The 20,660-nt window shown below is 42.4% G+C and overlaps 1 protein-coding gene across 1 annotated transcript in view; it reads right to left on the bottom strand.

Moving 5' to 3' along the window:
• The window catches only part of LOC116977693 (neurogenic locus notch homolog protein 2-like), a 168,446-nt gene that overhangs the window by 140,459 nt on the left and 7,327 nt on the right, over positions 1-20,660 (bottom strand). Inside the window, exon 2 of the mRNA XM_033028368.1 lies at positions 9,523-9,604. Within this exon, the coding sequence (XP_032884259.1) occupies positions 9,523-9,604 (82 nt within the window). The remainder of the gene's footprint in view (positions 1-9,522; positions 9,605-20,660) is intronic.

Raw genomic sequence — 20,660 nt, 5'->3', positions numbered from 1 at the left:
CCACAACTTTTGTGCTGAATTTTATGCCAAGTTGAATTGATCACATCCGTCTGTGCATGATCAATTTCCCCAATTCCCTACACTTCCAAGTGCCCATTTAAAAGCCTCTTAAACACAACTATCGTATCTGCCTCCTCCACCACCACACCTGGCAGTGCTCGCATTAACCTTGTGAACAAAAAACTTGTTGCACCCATCTATATTAAACTTTCCCCCTCTCACCTTCCAACTACGCCTCTAGTCTTAGATAAATCCACCCATGGAAAAAAGTTCAGACCATCTCCCTATGCAGGCCTCTCAATTTTATAACTATCAGGTCTCCCCTCAACCTCTGACATTCCAAAGGGGACAAGATGACACAGATTGTGCCTGTACTCGCTAGAAATTCTAAGAATGGGAGGCAATCTCACCAAAACATAATAGATTTACAAGGTTAATTCCCGGGATGGTGGGACTGTCATATGCTGAGAGAATGGAGCAGCTGGGCTTGTACACTCAGGAGTTTAGAAGGATGAGAGGGTATCTCATTGAAACATATAAGATTGTTAAGGGCTTGTACACGCTAGAGGCAGGAAACATGTTACCGATGTTGGGAGAGTCCAGAACCAGGGGCCACAGTTTAAGAATAAGGAGTAAGCCATTTAGAACGGAGACAAGGAAACACTTTTTATTACAGAGAGTTGTGGGTGTGTGGAATTCTCTGCCTCAGAGGGCGGTGGAGGCAGGTTCTCTGGATGCTTTCAAGAGAGAGCTAGATAGGGCTCTTAAAAATAGCGGAGTCCGGTGATATGGGGAGAAGGCAGGAACGGGGTACTGATTGGGGATGATCAGCCATGATCACATTGAATGCGGTGCTGGCTCGAAGGGCCAAATGGCCTACTCTTGCACCTATTGTCTATTAAGGGACCCAAGAGCATTGATCCTAATTTTAAGTTCCTCTTGGCCGAGTAATCTAGAGCCAGCCAGCTGTCAGTGTCAGGAGGGTGCAGACATTCAGGATTGAGCTGAGAAGCTTCTTTATCCAAACAGTCATCAATCTTCTCATCCACAGAATGAATTCTCCACCACAGGTTGCTCAAGTCGTCTAGTCAAGAGAGTTTTTTTGTCATACGTCCCGGATGGGACAATGAAATTCTTATTTGCTGCAGCACAAAAGAATATGTGAATATTTAAACATAGTATATAACAGGGAAAGTGAAAAAAAGTTCTAAAAATAACAAATATAGTGCAATAACAATAGTCTTTTACAGTTCAGAGCTCAGAGCATTTTGTTGTTGTGTTTAATAGCCTAATGGCTGTAGGGAAGAAGCTGTTCCTGCACCTGGACATTACAGTCTTCAGGCTCCTGTACCTTCTTCCTAATGGCTAGGTGAGATAAGTGTGTGGCCAGGATGGTGTGGGTCTTTGATGATTTTGGTTGCCTTTTTTTGACAACGAATACGATAGATCCCTTCGACGGTGGGGTGGTCAAAGCCGGTGATGGACTGGGCAGTGGTCACAACTTTTTGTAGTCTTTTCCGCTCCTGGATGTTCAAATTACTGAACCAGGCCACGATGCAACCAGTCTGAATGCTCTCTACCGTGCACCTGTAGACGTTTAGGAGAATCCTCTTCGACATGCCGAATCTCCGTAATCTTCTCAGGAAGTAGAGTCGCTGATGTGCCTTCTTTATAATTACACAGTAATCAGGACAGTAATAGATTTTTAGACCGAGAGAATTAAATGTTCAGAGGAGGAAAGTGGGCCTGGGGCAAAAAGATAAGCCATGACCTATTTGAATGGCTATGCAGACAGCAGGCATGGAATAGTCTACCCCTGCTTCACTTTCTTATGTTTTTCAGCTGATAGCTTGAAAACTAAAGGGGTCCAGATTTCCAATTACAGCCTTTGTTAGAACTGCTCAAATTAAAATACTTTTCATTACTTCCAAACACAATCGTGCATAGCACATGCCCAAGCCAGCTGTACATTCTTGACTTGTGACATGCAGTGATACATTGAAATTACTAAACAACCCAAACGCCACTCATAATCCCACAGAAAACAGCAAAAAGTTAAAAGAAGTGGTACAGACAAGCAAAATGCTTGTGCGCCTCAAAGTTCAGATGGGGCAACGTTTTTTTAGGTGTCTGCGAATTAGTGCAACATGAGGTACTGTTCCTACAACTTGCGTTTGGCTTCACTGACAGTGGAAGAGGCCCAGGACAGAAAGGTCAGCATGGGAATGGGAAGGGGAATTAAAGTGCTTGGCAACCAGGAGATTGCAGATTGAGCAAAGTTGTTCAGCGAAGCGATCACCTAGTCTGTGCTTGGTCTCGCCAATATACGAGTCCACACCTAGAACCGCGGATACAGTAGATGAGATAAATGAGCACAAACATTGGCAAATTTCCCATCTCCTGAGCCAAGCAATTCACACACTGAACCTGCAAGGTTAACGTGCCAGAAGTAGAAGGGCAGCACAGTGGCGCAGCGGTAGAGTTGTTGCCTTACAGCGCCGGAGCCTCTGGTTCAATCCCAACTACGGGTGCTGTCTGTACGGAGTTTGTACGTTCACCCCGTGACCGTGTGGGTTTTCTCCGAGATCTTCGGTTTTCTCCCACACTCCAAAGACGTACAGGTAGGTAGGTAAAATTGGTTTGGTAAATGTAAAAATTGTCCTTGGTGTGTGTAGGATAGTGTTAATGTGCGGGGATCGCTGGTCTGCACGGACCTGGTGGCCCAAAGGACCCGTTTCCGCGCTGTATCTCTCAACTAATCTCAAAGTAGACTCATACCTTTCAAATGGGGAAAAATAAGCAGCTGAGAAAATGGCAATTTTTTGCTTGCATGTGTTTGAATGTTTTAATTGTTTTCAATGCCCACACATTTTCAAAAGTCCAAATCATTTTCAAGGCATTAATTTTTTAAACATTGATCACTAAATCATGATGCAAGTGAAACAGAAACATTGTATTTTAACAGGTGAAGCTGGGGCGGTGGAGGGCTGGGGCGATGGAGGTCGGAAGGTTAGGAACTGGAGTCTAATTGCAGCAGGTCACTTCGACTGGAAGGGATCTACATTGCCTCTTCTATGCTGAGAGTCTGACAATCATGAGTAAATGGTATCTCAGAACCTGGTAGAAGAAACATCTTGACATTTGGGGGAAGACAAACCGCTGCAACATTTTCCTTCTTAAGTTTCTCTTTTGGTCCAGTTGGATCCCAGCCCATGAATTAGTGTTGCTTTCTACTGCTCCCATCTGAGAGATTGTTCCCCACATCGTTTAAGGCAGTAAAGAGGGGAAGGGGAGGATACAAGGAGGAAGAGCAGCAGCTAAGGAACCAATGGTCCCTTATAGGATTAGATTACTGGCAAACAAATAAATGGGAGAGACTTTGAACAAATAATTTGTTGATCTGTAGACTGCCCTTAGATACAAGGGAAGGAACAATGATTATTACGAGTGAAATTAAACTAGCAAATCTGATGGGACTAAAGATTGACATATTTCCTGGACACAATTGTCTTCTTCCTCGAGCTGGGCCATGTAAATACATATGTTGCAATCTCCCAAAATTGCCTGGGTTCACAAACAATCTTGAAAAGTTTGGAACTTTGCAAGTATAATGTCCTCATTCAGGGAAGGCAAGGATAGAAAACAAAATATAAAGCCGCAGGATTAACCTCTGTTCTTGGGAAAGTGTTAGTACGCATTATCAAAGATGATTAGCAGGACATTTGACAAAGCGTAAAACCATTAGGCACAATAAACATACTGATTAAAAAGGTACTGGTGTTTAACAAATTCTTTAGTGTTTTTTTTAAGAATGTAAAGAGTAGGAGAGATAAAGGGAAACATGCGGAGGTGGAGTATTTATCTTTCCAGAGGGCATTCTGCAAAGGCGCACACAAGTGAACAAGTCAAGCAAGGGTGGTGGGGAAGGGTGTAGCATGGAAGGAGGATTGGGTAAATAGAGCAACGTTAGGATAAATGTGCCATTTTGAGGTTGACAAGCTGTAACTAGTCAGGTGCCATGGGGATCCATGCTGGGCGTCAACTATTTACCTTCTTAAATCTACGACGTGGATGAAGGGACCAAGTGCAATGTATCACAGCAAGCTTGGCTGCAAAGAAAGGTGAGAAAGCAAGCTGTGCAGAAAATGCTGAAAATATGTGAAAAGAGGTAGATTAGTTGAGTAGATAGGTAGAAGTTTAAGCAAATGGAAGCAGGTGGGAAAAACACAAGTAGAATATTAAATGGAACTCTCAGAGCAATCTAGATGTCCATGTAAAGGAGACTCAAAATTGGTACGTAGTTATAACAAATAAAAAGGGAAGGCAAAATGAATCGTGAAAAAACGAGTAATTCAATGGGCCAGGCAGCATCTCTGGAGATAAGGAATGGGTGATGTTTCGGGTCGAGACCCTCCTTCAGACTGGTTAGGGATAAGGGAAATGAGAGATATAAACAGTGATGTGGAGAGATAAAGAACAATGAATGAAAGATAAGCAAAAAAGTAACAATGATAAAGGAAACAGCCTATTGTTGGCTGTTTGTCTGGTGAAAATAAGAAACTAGTGCGAATTGGGTGGGGGAGGGATAGAGAGAGAGGGAATGTCGGGGCTACCTGAAGTGGGAGAAATACCACTGGGCTGTAAGCTGCTCAAGCAAAATATGAGATGCTGTTCCTCCAACCTCCTGGCAGAGAGGTTCTGACTAAAATGAGAGGGCAAAAAGAATCTTGGCCTTTATTGCAATGGGGACATTGTACAAGGGGTTGGTGAGACTTTAAACGACTCCACTAACATGTCCAAGTTTAGTCAATTAAGGAGCTATCTTTTTGCTCTAGGAGCAATTTACTTGGTTGTACTCGATTACATCCCATCACAATTCAAAGACGAGGACCATGTGTTCCCACCAAGATCAACCCCTCATGTGTGTCGCTGCAAACATGAACTGGTCATTCACTTTCATTGTCACTTGTTGCACTTGCAGATACAAGCATAGATCAGCTTCCCCCAAGTTTGCTAAATAGGTAAGCAGTAAATTGCAAAGGTAATTCCCAGCTTAAAGTGGTTGCAAATATTTCAAAATAAAGTGCCACACATTCTAGAAATAACTTAACTCCCAATGCTGAAGGATTTGTTAAATTAATATTACCAAGTAGACTGCATGTCATCAACACAAAAGTTACTGAACTGTTGACACCAAAACCAGTGAAAGTTTCAGGTCCTTATTTATGATACCATTGTTGATTTGTGCAGGCTTTCTCCATTTGATTTGAAGGACAAAGAATGCATAATTAATCTGCCAAAGGCTGGTATTCAATTACCTGCCTTCCTCAGCATATTCGTAAGGGCACCGGAATGAGAGAATTACATTCCATTCATAACATCATGGAGAAACATTCTTTGAATGGTTTGTAAACACAATGTTTCATTTCAGCTCATCAACATAAAATAAAGGCAATTCACGCAGGTAGAACATCAGGGAATTTAACTCCCAAATCCCCATCACCTCCGTCCCCACTCCAAGCCACCTTACTAGTAGTGGCCACACTCTTAAGATTTAATATATTGTAGATTTAATAAAAACTGAATATGTAACTCTCCCCTCACACACGTTTCCACGGCAGTAACAAATCGACAAAGCTTCTCAACATACAAAAGCAGCCTCTTGCACCCCAGGCATCCTCGCTTACTTCCCAAATTACAGGCTGCAAATTTCAAAAGATCATGCAGTGTCACAGCAATTGTGGCAGAGTCTTTCACAATCTAATACCTAAAAATATTTGTTCATGTTCCATCACACAAAGCTTTCAATGCTGAAGCCTGCCAACAGGAGTGCAGTTTTTATTAAAGACCACAGGGGTCCAATTGTAAACAAAACCAAGATAATATGAAAAGCATGGGGAAGCCCCAGCCTAATCCACCTTGGCTCATGTGGGCACGCACGTGCACCAACACAATTACCCATCAACTGAAACGTTGCAGGTCTTGGGTTGCAGCAGGAGTACGAGATGTGCAGTGGATGTTTCCACGAGTGGGAGAATCTAGGAACAGAAACCAGAGCCTCAGAATAAAAGGAAGTACCTTTAGAAAGGAGATGGAGGAATTCCTTCAGAGGGTGGTGAATCTGTGGGATTCTTTGCCACACAAGGTTGTGGAGGGCAAGTCAATCTTTAAGGTGGAGATTGACAGATTCCTGATTAGTACGGGTGTCAGGGATTATGGGGAGAAGGCAGGAGAATGGGTTTGAGAGGGGAAAGATAGATCAGCTATTATTGAACGGCGGACTAGAAGTGATGGACCGAATGTCCTAATTCTGTTCCTGCAACTTAAACACTTACCATGAGGTCAAAATATTGGACCAATTCATAATACAAAAGAAAACGAGGCTCGCTCCTTCCTTCGAGGACCCGAACCTGATCTACTCAACAAGGGACAAGATTATGGCTCCATTCATCAAGTGGAAAAATTGACCAAAGATCACTCAAATTTCAGTGTTTTAGTGGGGGTGAAGAGCTGGAGATGAGGAAAGACCAGGACCAATCAGGGCCAGCTACAAATGATCTAAAACCGTGCATTGCCTGGTGCCTCAGGAAAAGGAAAGACGAACAAACAAAAAGGCTCAGATGGGAGAAAGGATTAATCTGTCCATTATCCAACTGCATACATAACAACATTCCCTTTGGACAAGTATGGGAAGGAGAAACGGGTTGCAATTCTTGCATTTCCCACTCTGCAGCTATCAAATGTCTGATGCAGCACAGTTACCAAGAGGGCAGACAAGCGATTCCCTCCTGCTCACCCTAAATGGGTTGCCAGCGCTAAAAAGGGACCAGGAATCCCCAAGGTAATGAAAGGCATTAAAAAAATCTGCAGGGATGAAACAAAAGTCACAAAATGGGTGACAAACAAAAACCAAGAGCTGCCAGAGATGTGTTAACATTGAATAAGTAAATATTTAGTGGCAGAGGTTTGTCTGCTCTGCAACATTCCAGTCTGCTGTGTCAATAAGGTTTCCAGTCCAATTAAATCATCTCTCCCAGAGATTATTTACCAGAGACCAACATCAGTTGTTTTTTCCTCCTTCACTTCAATCATGTTTTGCACAGCCTGGTCTGAAGAGGCTCACCTTAAAGTGTCGCCTTTCAAACTGTGCCAGTGACGTGCAGAGTACAGGGATGAGATAGAGAGCTTAGTAATAAAGTGTCAAGACAACAGCCTCTCCCTCAATGTCAGCAAGACAAAGCAGCCAGTTATTGACTTTAGGAACTAAGGTGGTGTATAGGCTCCAGTCAGCATCCATTGTGCTGAAGCAGAGATGGTTGAGAGTTAAGTTCCTCGGTGCAATTCACTAACAATTTGTCCTGCGTTAACCACATTGAAGCCACGGTCAAGAAAGCACACAGACGCTTCTACTTCCTCAGAAAAGCAAGGAAATCTGGCATGTTTTCAATGACTCTCAACTTCTTTTGCTGCACCATAGAAAGCATCCTAAATCGGGATGCACGACAGCTTGGTTTGGCAACAGCTCTAACCAAGACATTAAATTGCAGCGAGTTGTGAATGTATCCCCAATAATCTATGTATGAATGCAGCCATCTACTCCAAAAACATTAAGCTGTATTCACTAATATTTTACATGGACCAGGTTCACCCCAGAATACATTCATGTTGCCATAGGTGAATACTGCAGGAACCCGTGCACAGAATCAAGGCCCTCAACCCATATGGCAAAGTTTGATTCAGTGTCAAACGCAGTGTCAAAATGGATGGGTGTTGAAATGAAGCCACAACATCCTCTCAGATTCCGTACACCCAGTTAAGACAAGTACTGGAGTTGCCTATGCCAGTCTTTCCAATATTTACAGATCAGACATCGCCACGATAAACAGAATCAGATCGTTGTCACAGATCTGCTGTGGGAATATACATTCTACCACTTGGCTACCATATTTCCCATGTCACAGTAACACCACAATTCACAGTACCTCATTGGCAATGAAGCATACGAACAAACTCTGATTTGGTGCGATTGCAACTACTCTTGTTGTGGAGAGTGTGACATGCTGTCCACGGATTCTTATTCCATAGCGTTGTTCAGTGACATCAGTAGGAAAAAAATCATAATAGAAATACCTAGAAAAAAGTTGAACGGGGCTGGGGTAATTTAAAGTCCAAATTGAGGTTCATTTTGTTCACACAGCCAGCTCCTCCAGACCAACCAGCCTGTCGAGACACTGCACAATCCTACCCGTGATACTGCGCAACCCTATCTGTGACAAAGGGAGACAAATCCAGATCGATTTACAAAGACTTACATAGCTACTAATTACTAAATGGGGACAAGGCTACAGAGTCAGTCGCTCAAACATAAAACTTCTTAAGCAGTGCTCTAGTCCACCTTGCTATTCAATCCGCTGTTTCCCCAGGAACAATGCAACCCATCTCAGGGAGTATCCATTACCTACAGGGCGAATGCAGCCCTCAGCCCTGTAAACACTTGCACAATTCCTAGGCGTTTGCTCCATGCAACAGCACGCCTCGCCAGCAGACTCTTTTCTTTCGCTGTGCAGGGCTGCCAGCTGATGTCCCGGGCAGAGTACAATAAGATGCAGAAATCTAATCTGACCAGCTCATTCATCTTTCTTGTTGCCAAAGTTTGCTGTACACCAATTGACCCCCATGTTCACATACCCAACCATAGCCTCTCCTTAATAGTAATAAAATAGGCCAAAAACTATTAACATGAGAGAAATGAGTTGTTAAGCTGGTCCCAAGGTGCTATTCCAGGAGCACCTCAAATGTAGCAGTGGGGAGGCGAAGTGGACAAATTCCAGAGGTAGCAAGAGAGATATTATTGAAAAGGTTAACCCTAGAAGTCTACAGAGTTTGAGATTGATTATAGTCATTGCTTGGTTTTAAAAAAGAAACACATTCTGGAAAATATTTCAAAGTTAAATTGCATAAATTGTGAAGTGGAGAGTAGCGCAACAATTGTCGTACAGAAAATTTTAAAACATTAAAAAAAAAAAAAGGCAAGAAAGACCAGTGTATGGTTTGAGGTTACAGAGATCGGGCAGTGAGTGGCCAGGATGCAATTTCATCTTGAAAATAAATTTTATAACCCAGGATTTCAAGAACCAGGTTTCGACAGAGCCCCATCGAGATGGTTGCTAGGTGAAACTTATGGTGCATGCTCTGGTTCTGGCAGTAAATCTTGCAGTCTAGCCCCAAATTCCACATACCTGCATGCTCAAATTTGTATCTCGGGCAGGATAAAGGAATCATTCTTTTCCTCAACTCCACTTGCACACAATTGACACATATAAACAAATGCATTCCTCAAGCTTGGTTATAAAATGCAGCACAAGAACTTGCAAAATGGAAGTTATTTATACGCCTTTTTAAATTAGGTTGACATTGAACACACACGCAAACACAAATTGTGAGATCACCAGCAGCAACCCGAAGAAATGAAGCAAGTAAATAACAATTAACAATGAAATGCAGGAGCTGGGATTTACTTACCGACAACCTCCTATACCATTTTGGCGAGTTAAGCAAGTTCCTCCATTCACACAGGGTTGAGGCGAGTCATGGCACTGGAATGCTGAGTGAAAAGAAAACAATATTAAAACCAGTGCAAAAAGATATTAAATTTGTCGACAAGCTTTTGCAATTCTTCCTCTCACTAGCAGGAATTTATTTAAACATGCAGCTTTAAAACCTAATCGTCACAAATTCTACCACCTACAAAACAGATTAATTTGATATTCATGAAATACAACTCATGTTTTTTTAATTTTAATTGGATCAAAGAGGAAAAAGGCAATTAAATGCTCCAATCATTTTAACTTTCCGAGGACTTTATTGCATCTTTTAACATTTTGAAATATTGTGGTATGTGCTTAACAGGAGCATTATGTAACAATTGCTCCCGTTAATCCAGTGACAAGTGACCCAAATCATAACGAAGCAAAACAAAAATTATAAGAATGCTGTGTTTTACTCAAGATTTCAACATCTGCTGTTTCTTGTGGCTAAACAACAATGAAGTGTGGGGTTACTTTCGACGTTAGTTTCATGACCGTTTCCTGTTGGACCTGTATTGCCTAATTTGCATGTCATTGTTACACTTCAACCTGATGGGTTGGATTCCTGATACATGTGTAAAACAAGTCACCAACAGTTTCTTCCATTTAATATCCATCTTTCCTCACTGAAACTTCAAACAGATTTCATGTGAAACGCAAAACAGGAGGAGATAGGGGAGCCATCATGTTGTTTTACTGCTTATTACTAAACCACGTTTTTTTAATACGTTTCTAAGGAAAGATATCTTCAATTTCCAACTCCCCTACCCCTGATGTTCCATACCTTTTTGCCTCTGGTTGTGCCAAAGCAAAACAGCTGTCAACACCAACATACACTTTCATTAAATCACAGCAAGAACCCTTCTCGCCTTGAATACATGTAAGCTACAACTTTCTGGGTCACAGGGAGTCACAAAGAGAGCAGTGGTCCATCTTCCCACCCTTCTTTCTGTTCCATTTTCAGAAAGTAATTGGGCAGCATTTCAGCATTGTTATGCCCCTGTCCCACTTAGGAAACCTGAACGGAAACCTCTGGAGACTTTGTGCCCCACCCAAGGTTTCCGTGCGGTTCCCAGAGGTTTTTGTCAGTCTCCCTACCTGCAACCTCCAGCAACCACCTGCAACCTCCAGCAACCACCTGCAAAGTCTCCAGAGGTTTCCGTTCAGATTTCCTAAGTAGGACAGGGGCATTACTCTGCCAGAAAACAAGATGCATGCCCAGAATGATGTGCATGATCCTGCCAAACATTCACTTTTGTTACAGTCCAAAGACTTAGGTATATGTCCCTGTATGTCTAACTTTGGAGCAATGCAAGGATTTAAGAACATTTTGAAAAGTGGAGTGGGAAGTGCACTTTTTGCAATGTACTCGGCATCAGAACAATATTAGCCAGGCCAGGACAATCACTATCCATTTATTCTAAAATGCTCTGAGCATGTTTCTAGCCCAAACTGGTAAATACACAAAGTCGAAGGAGGGACCTACCACCTACCCCACCACTCAATTAAAACAAACACTGTTATCCAATGGACTGACAACTCCTGTAATCCTGCACAAGTTACCATCAGTGGAAGAGACAACAAAGATAATTACTGTTTAATCCCAGTAGGAGCATGTAGAATACATTGTATCTTTCCATATTTTGGAGAGCTTTTTCATTTAAAAAAAGTTGTAACAAAATACACATAAAACTAAAAACAGTGTAAAAAAACTGCATACATTGTTACTATCTCTACATTCAATAATAAGCAAATGTTCATTCACTGCCTCAAGATCAAACAACATTGAAACTAAAGTGCTTTTTGAAGATATAGTTACAATCAGTTTTATAGTTCCAAATCAGTGTTATATTTACATTCAGAGCTCATGTTACTGATGTTATCAGCACGTTGCAAGGTTCAGCTCCAGGAGGGAGAGCACCGGCTTTTCTCAGGGACAGGTGGAATTTTCAGGAGTTCCACTTCATGAACACAAATCATTCAACCCCACAAACCAGGTCATGTCCAAGAAACCTCAAACCCGCCACTTTGATCTAGTAATTGTTAAGACAAACCAAAAAGTCCTGCCTACAACAAATTCTTAAGACCAGCTGTTCTCAATCTTTTATTTTGATCATCTCACACTCTCCTTCACAGCGAGGATGAAGAATCCAAATATCCTACTGCCCAGGAACAGATGTCACATGTACAGATTCCACTGTCAGTGCCAGAATTTTATGCTCCCAACAAATGCTTGCCATCAGGAGTTAGTGCATCCCACTGTCTCCCGACTTCCTCCAATCCCCCATTATCCACCCACACATTGTAATTGCTCATTTCACTGAGAATTTCAGCTGAGAAATACAAGAAAATCAGTGACAATAATTTTTGTTTAAAACCGCTTGTGAACACACTTGTCATACCAATGGTTTTAAATGAGCAGGCAAGATGCCAATTGCAAAGCACACCCCTGATCACCCAGACGTGTTTTGGTTCAGACGCCTATCTCAAGTGAAATGGTATGAAAACAAATTCCTTTATTTTGTATACTGGTCGTTTAGGTGTGTGCAATGAAACTTCAGCAGCCAGGTATAAAGTTTGAACAAATGTTCGCATTATTTGGCAACATTCCAAGATTTTGTTGTGAGCAAATTTGTGTAGGACAATTTGAGATTACACAAAATGGATGGATCTTGGATGAAAACCGCTGGAGCCAGTGCAGGCTCAGGTCTATGAACAAGTAATTCAATGAGTTTCATCCCTGAAAACTTCATTTTAAACACTTATCCAATCTACTAACTATGATCCCAATCATTCACTGCACAGAAATATTTTTTCTTCCTGTTCCTACCCGTTCTTTTGCCAAACATCATCATCGTACAGACCAGCAGATACTGTACATCTCACAGTTCAATACACGTCAGTTGCAAATTTGGAAAATGTGCTGCGTACACATGTGCCCCTAAACCACATGTGTTTGTGCAGATGAGGGTAGACAAAAATATGGAGAGACCAAAAACATGGGGAGAAATTAGAATAGATGGTCAATGTTTGTGGTTGACTCAGTGGGACAAGGAGGGCAGATTGCTAACCAAGTCACAATTGATAAGTTTCCTCCAACTTGTCTACCAGTTGTTTAAATTTTTGCCAAAATATTATCAACCTCACTTTGTCTATTAAATGACAACGTTTAATGTTCTATTGCTTTGAAGTCAACTTCTTTTATATTCTTCGTACATTCATAAAAAGATAAAACTTTTTTAAAAACTTCACAATATGCAGTGAAATACTTCCTCAAAACTTTCCTTCGCTCCATAGATGCTCCTGCACCCGCTGAGTTTCTCCAGCATTTTTGTGTACCTCAAAACTCTATACGGTCAATTCCTGGATTTTAGGTGCTCCAAATTCTCTTGGTGCCTCAACCACATTTCCTAACTGTTCAGAATGCAGACCAAAGGAAATAAATTAGAGGCCACACATTTATCTACTCATACAGAGCAGAATTTTATTGTGACAGAATTGTCCATTGAGAACAAGTTGACAATATCTATGAAAGCGACAATGCCATTCACCTAACAAGGCTCATTTCTTCCCAGACAATAGACACATGATCAAAACATCAAAACATCTGCTCATTCAAGTAATGAGTAAGTTCAACACATCAGAACTATTGTCTGCACCCCACATAAATACCTCTAGTGGGAGGGGCACAATGGCAAATATCTGCGCTTGCATTCAATTCAATATAAAAACTATTCCATGAATTTCATTCAGATCTTTGTTTGCCCCATGGATATTAATATTGGACACGAACACATTGATGCTAGGCCAAGAAAACACACCAATGCCTCTACTTCCTCAGAAGAACAAGGAAGTTCAGCATTTCTCCAAAGACTTGTGAATGCCCCATAGAATGCATCCTATCAGGATGCATCACAACATGGTTTGGTCACAGTTCATCCAGGCTTGGGAAAATAGTCAACATAATCGAAGAACATTTACATCTTTGGGGGGGGGGGAGAGGAAATAACAAGAAGCAAGTGGTCCTTCTTATGGCTGTCCAATCCATCAAATTTAAGTTAACCAAAAGAAAAAGGCCAGCCACACATCTAAAGCCACTTCACACATTTCAGTGTATGGTCTTGTCAGTTTCAGCACTTTAACTCTTCGAAGTATTTGAAAGCAACACCCGTACACCAGAAACCAAGAGTGACATTCAAGTACAGAAACCAGTTAATTGAAGTAGGCCTTTGCCTTTGCAAATGCTCTGCTTAACCACCACCTGTGGCCAAAACTACAAAGCAAACCAAATGCGGTGCAGTTACAAATCCTCTGTTGTAACATCTTGATTACATGCAGTCATCAAGTGTTGCAGATAGGACCTCGAGCATTTTAGGAAATGAATTAAAAAAAAAAAATTGATCAGTACAATTGCTGGCTTCAGCTAGTCCTGTCAATTATCTTTGACAACACTGTCCTTGTTCACACAATTAACACATATCAACCATGCCAACAATGTCTCGACATTTTAAAAGGGTCAAAATTAAAACGTCAAAAAAGGAAAACAGTTTAATAGGAGATAAGCAGCTCGGTCAAAGAGACATCAAAACACAACTGGTGTTCTGAAGGAAGAGTTGAGCATCCAATATACACAGGGAGAATGGATGCCAACACAACTCATTGAGGTTGGGGCAGCTCATATAATTGGACATGCAAAGATGCCAGTTACAATTCTCTAAATCAACAATAATTTAAGACTGATGAAATGAAAGACCACTGTTCCTTAACTTGATCAAATACCAAGATTTGAATTGTCAGTGGTGGAGGAACAGTGATAAACTAGAATACTCTGGCTCCAATTAATTACTGGCAAGTCCTAGTTGGAAGCCAACAAAATAAGAGGAATCAAAGGCTGAATTAACTCAGATGATACACCTTTAGAAACAAATTGACTTGAAATAATTCAGTTGATGCTCATTTTAGATACCCTTGCAATTCATGGATAATATTTCAGTAAACTGAAGGCTATACTTGCATGCAGATTAATAGATGATTATTTTTCCTATGTCAAAGCGTTTAACTCATCAAATCTCTGCACATGAAAGCAAACTTCATGCTCTATTGGCAGATATGAGGGATGCAATATTTTAGCAACCATCACAAAACAAATGAAGCCTCTCCTTAAGAAAATGCCATTTCCCAGAGAAATTCCAGACAAATACCAGAGAGCAACTATTGGCAACAAGACAAACGACAACAGATCACATCAGGCCAGTTTGTTGTCATATACACCAGAGTGCAAGGAAACTCCTCATTCACATGGTAAACAGCATAAATGCTAAAAAGATAAATGCAACAATAAATACGTGGTAAACAGCAGAATTGTACAAGATTAAAGTGCCATCTGTCTTAGTACAAAAGAAATAGAGGTACAATGACGGATGAACCAAATGAATTGGAGTTAAGAGTGTATGACAGCATTCTTGATTGAGGTGACTGGTTCAGAAATGAGATCATAGCAGGGAAGAAGCTGTTCATAAATCTGGATATCTGAACTTTTAAGCTCCTATATATTCTCCCAGAAGGCAAAAGAAAGGAGAGTAGCCAGTGTGGCAGGCATCCTTGACAATATTTCCAACTTTCCTGATACAATGCACCATGAAGATGGACCTGATGGATGGATGCAAGTGACAAGCCTGTGATGGACTGGGCTGTGTTCATCACTTTGCAGGTTTAGACCATCAATAGTAGAGTAGTTGCTACAGAAGGCCGAGATGCATCCTGACAGAATAATCTCAACAGTACAAATGAAGATGCTCAAGGGAAACGTCGTGAACATGCCAAATTCTCTCAGATGCTTAATAAAGTAAATTAAAGCTTTTACACATTCTGGATCACCATGTCAACCATGTTGAATTGCCACCCTCTTGGTTGAATTGAGCCTCCAACTTGTTCTGGAATTCATTCACTCTGATACTCCAGCAGAAATGATACGTAGATCCTTGTATAGTATGGGATCCTCCTCCTTGAAAGCCTTGAATTTGCATTTTAGCATAGTGGGAATTGTTTTGACGGTCCAAGTTCCAGTGGTTATCGGCTTCATTCACATGATACTGGTCAATTAGCTATCCCGCCCTTGCCACCAATATGAAGACTAAATAATCCACCAGCCAGAAAAGAAAAAGCTGGTTAATTAAGACAAAATCAGGAGGAGGAGAGTCATGCAAGGCATAAACACAGGAGCAGACCAAACAGACAAAATAGACCGTCGGTTTTGGGCAAGCTATTTCCACCAAAACAATTTCACAGGCATTCGCTTCGAAGAACATGGCTACCTTCAACCACTGCCCTAAAAACAGACCTTTCTAAAATGCTTTCCCGAGACATTAAATTTATAGACAAATTTTCATCTCACCAGCCAGTGGAAGTAGTACTTCCTGGACTACCTGGTCAAAATTCCTCAACTTGGAACACCTGTCAAAACACCTGCCACATGTTCTTCTGTAAATAGCTTGGTTTCCTATTACAACCAAAGACGTGCGGCAAATCTCTTCTGCACCCTCACCATGGTCTCATTATACTTTCCGAAGTAGTGTTTTGCAAAGTAGAATATTCTATACAGTTAATTAATTCTTTCAGCAGAGGCCTTAAATTTGTACCGCTGCACCAACACCTCAGTTTTGAGCCCACCATCCTGTGGAGATCTTCTGTCGCCATTTCTATGGCAAGAAGTCCCCACACCTCAGTAATGGGTCCTTATCCCACCCACAACACTCCCCCTCGTCACCCCCGTCAGACTTACACCTTTCTCGATCTTTTAATCTCCATCTGCCGCTGTGATACCGACTGTGTTGACTTGACATTTGCTCTCCCCTTACCTACTCCAATCTCACCCCCACCGAAGGTGCATCCCTCCACAGTCAGTTCTAACCCCAATACTGTCATCAATTCCAGTGCCTGGACTGTAGTCTGGCAGACTCACCCCTGCCATCTCAAGCAGAACTGCCCTTGTTTCTGCCTGCACCTGCTCCACCACACCCATGGCCGAATACTTTGATTCCCTTCCATCTCCCTTTGGCCAATCGCTTCCCATCTACATGCAGTACACCTCACATGCTCTTCACCACTTCAATGACTTTCAACTCCTTGGCCCACATCACCTCTTGTTTGTCATGGACATCCATACCCTCTACTCCTGGAAAAGAGTAGACCTCAGGGCCCTCCAGTTCTTCCTTGAACTGAAACACAATGTGTTCCCCTGAAGCATCACACTCCTCTCACATGGGACCCAACTATGCCTGGCCTTTTGTTGGTTATGTTGAACAGTCCTTGTTCCAGATGTACAATGGCACCATCCACTAATTTTCTCCGCTGCACTGACGACTACATTGTGGCTGCCTCGTGCAGAACTGACAGATTTCAATTTTATTACAAACTTACACCTTGCCCTCAAAAGCACTTGGACAATTTCTGACACTTCTCTTCCCTTTATCAATCTCCATTACAGGGGACAGACTATCCAATGACATCTACTACAAACTCATCGACTTCCACAGCTACCTCGAGGATACCTCTCCAACCTTGACTCTTGGTCGGACACCATTCCTTACTCGTTTTAGAGCACAACCAAACCTTTACCACTGATGATCAGGGTCAAGAGCTACGTACATGGAAAAGGCAGCACCAACAGTTTTTCCTTAAGTCTCAACTATTATTTACAAGTATCTTGTCTAATATCTGGAATGGGCAGTTCATCATTGGGGGAAAGCTTGAACAGGCTGTACTTGTATCCACTCAAGTTCAGGAAAGTGCAAGGGGATCTGACTGAAATTTTAAGGGGTTGAAATTCCTTTTGAGGGAGGTCCTAAAACTGGGTGTCATCCATTCAAAGAGGTGAATTGTTTTTCCTGCGTTGCGAGCCTTTAGAGATACAGCACAGAAACAGGCCCTTTGGCCAAACAAATCCACGCCGACCAGCAATCACCCCGTACACTAACACTATCCTACGCAGCAGGGACAATTTAACCGGCCAATTAACCTACAAACCAGCGTCTCTTGAAATGTGGGAGGAAACTGGAGCACTACATACAGCACCCAATGTCAGTGTTGAACCGGGGTCTTTGGGGCTGAATGGCAGCAGCTCTACCACTGCACCACTGTGCCGTCCTATGGAATTTTCCTCCATAAAGTGCAGTCAAAGAAAAGCTCAGAACAATTTAAAGCCATAGACAAATGGTCAGCGGGAGGGACAGGAATGCAGAACGATGTCAAACCCATAACCCTTCGTTGTAGAGAACACAGCAGTTTCAAACAGCAGCTCACTGCCACCAGCTACTCATGGACACTGGACATGGCGAAATCAAAGCCTGACCTGCCAGTAACATCCACATGCCATAACTGAAGAAATAGTGTGCTACACCAGCACTGAATGTCAATAACTATATAACAAGAGGCATTCAATCGTATAACACCATAACACCCAAAAATGATTAGTCGTTTACCAATTTGTCAGATAAATTTGCCACAGAAACAAGCCTTTCAGCCCACACGTCCACACCAACCATCAAGCAATTTATTTTACCACTACTCCCCTTTGACTCAAGGACCTCGGCATTGAAGGCTCTGCACTCAGCTGGCTCCGTTCCCACCTTTCCAACAGATCCCACTTCATCTCTCTCCACAACCACACCTCTGCTACAGCCACAGTCACTCAAGGCGTTCCCCAAGGCTCCGTACTCGGTCCCCTCCTCTTCATCATCTACATCCTCCCCCTTGGTCAGATACTCTGCCACTTCAACCTGGACTTCCACTGTTACGCAGATGACACCCAGATCTACCTCGGCACCAAATCCCCCCACAACCCCCCCCCTCTCCCATATCAACTCCTGTTTGTCAGCTATAAAAACCTGGATGCAACATAACTTCCTCAAACTCAACAGCAATAAGACAGAATTCCTCCTCATAGGCTCCAAAGCCACACTCAGCAAAATCAATAACCCCACTCTCACCATCGACGGCACCACTGGCTCCCCATCTCCCAAGGCCCGCAACCTTGGCGTGATCTTTGATTCCTCACATCCGCCATGTCATTAAAACCTCCTTCTTTCATCTCCGCAACATCGCCAAACTCAGACCTTCTCTCACACCTCCCGCTGCTGAAAGATTCATCCATGCCTTCATCTCCTCCCGACTGGACTATTGCAACTCACTTCTCCTTGGGATCACTCCACCTACATCAACCGACTCCAACTGGTCCAGGACGCAGCCGCCCGACTCATCACCCACACCAAATCCTGGCATCACATCACTCCAGTCCTCAAACAACTTCACTGGCTTCCCATCTCCCACCGGATCACCTACAAAATCCTGATCCTCACCTACAAAGCCCTCCACCATCTGGCGCCCCCCATATCTCACTGACCTCCTCTCCCCCTACCAACCCTCACGGTCCCTCAGATCCACATCAGCCGGTCCCCTCTCCATCCACAAGTCCAACCTCCGCAGTTTTGGGGTCAGAGCCTTCCCCAGGGCAGCTCCCAGGCTCTGGAACTCCCTCCCCCAACTGATCCGCAATTCCTTGTGCCTCACCATCTTCCAGTCCCGCCTCAAGACCCATCTCTTCACCTCTGCCTATCCTTAGCCCCACGTCCCCCTCCCTTTTCGTCTGTGCATTAATTCCCTCATATTGTGTTTTGAATTATATTCTGTCTTTACTTTGTGTACTAGTCATGTCTCTACTATTTATTTCATTCCCCTTACATGTTTTTCCTCTACCTGCTAAATTTTTGTAAGGTGTCCTTGAGACTCTTGAAAGGCGCCCATAAATAAAATGTATTATTATTATTATTATTTGATTCTCAGCACTTTTCATCAACTCGCTTCCAGATTCTTGTACTCACCTACAAACTTGGCACAAGGTTCAGCAGCTAGTTAACTTTCCAACCTGGAGGGCAAAATTAGTCAAAAAGGCAATCAACATTCCTGAAACTGGGAATACAAACCTGTCTTTACTGTGATTGAGCTCAGGCAATTGTGTGGTCTTATCACAATAAATCAGTAATAATGCAAAGTGTTGTTTCTCCCTTCAATTAACCATCCCCATACAAAACAAAACAGCAATTGTGCTGGGAACCCGTTTACCTGGCTCATGACCACATTAACTAACTAACTAACGTAGTAGCCATTTTGAGCAAGAGAATATGACAGTTCCATTCAAATGCTGCTGTAATAAACTTGCCACTTGGTGTCACTGCACCCCAATCAAAAATACAGACAATGCACCAAAATTAATTGAAGCCACCTGACACTAAGCATCAAACTGAACTTCAAATAACTCCATCAAAAGTGTTTGGTTCTAACATTATTATATGTTCAATACCGGGAAATTATACATGTAATCAGACAATTTAATTGCACAATGCAAAATGTTTTAACCCATTTTGCCTTCTCCAGGTGCAGTAGTCATTATTCATATTGCAATTTCAGCCAAGAGTAATGCCAAGTGATCTGACCATGCAGGAAATCACAATCAATACAAAATCACATTTGCACTTCACTGACATAGTTGCACCCTTGAGTCAGCTCCTGACCATCAGCAACATAAACTCTGATTTCACCCACAATCCAAATTTATAGTTTAGAGATACAGCACAGAAACTGGCCCTTCGGCCCACTGAGTGCACACTGACCAGCAATCCCCAGACACTAAAACACAATCCAACACACTAGGGACAATTTATACCAAAGCCAATCAACCTGCAAACCGGGTGTCTTTGGAACATGGGAGGAATCTGGATCTCCCAGGGAAAGCCTACGCAGTCACGGGGAGAACATACAAATTCCACGAGGACAGCACCCGAAGTCAGGAACAAAACAAGGTCCCTGGTGCTTTAAAGCAGCAACTCTACCTCTGCACCCCAGTTGGCAGAATCACTATCAGCAATCACACCGTCATGGCCTTCATTGTTGAACTGGCAGCAAACACATTGTTAAACCAGTGCGAAACTTTAAACTACATTTGAAGTAGTTTCTGCTCTACCTATTTCTTGATTGCATCAACTGTATCCACTTCAGTTACCTCTGGAACTCTTTCAA

This window comes from Amblyraja radiata, chromosome 10, assembly GCF_010909765.2.
Source record: "Amblyraja radiata isolate CabotCenter1 chromosome 10, sAmbRad1.1.pri, whole genome shotgun sequence".
NCBI classification, from domain to species: Eukaryota; Metazoa; Chordata; class Chondrichthyes; order Rajiformes; family Rajidae; genus Amblyraja; species Amblyraja radiata.
This window is presented reverse-complemented; position numbering and strand designations above follow the sequence as displayed.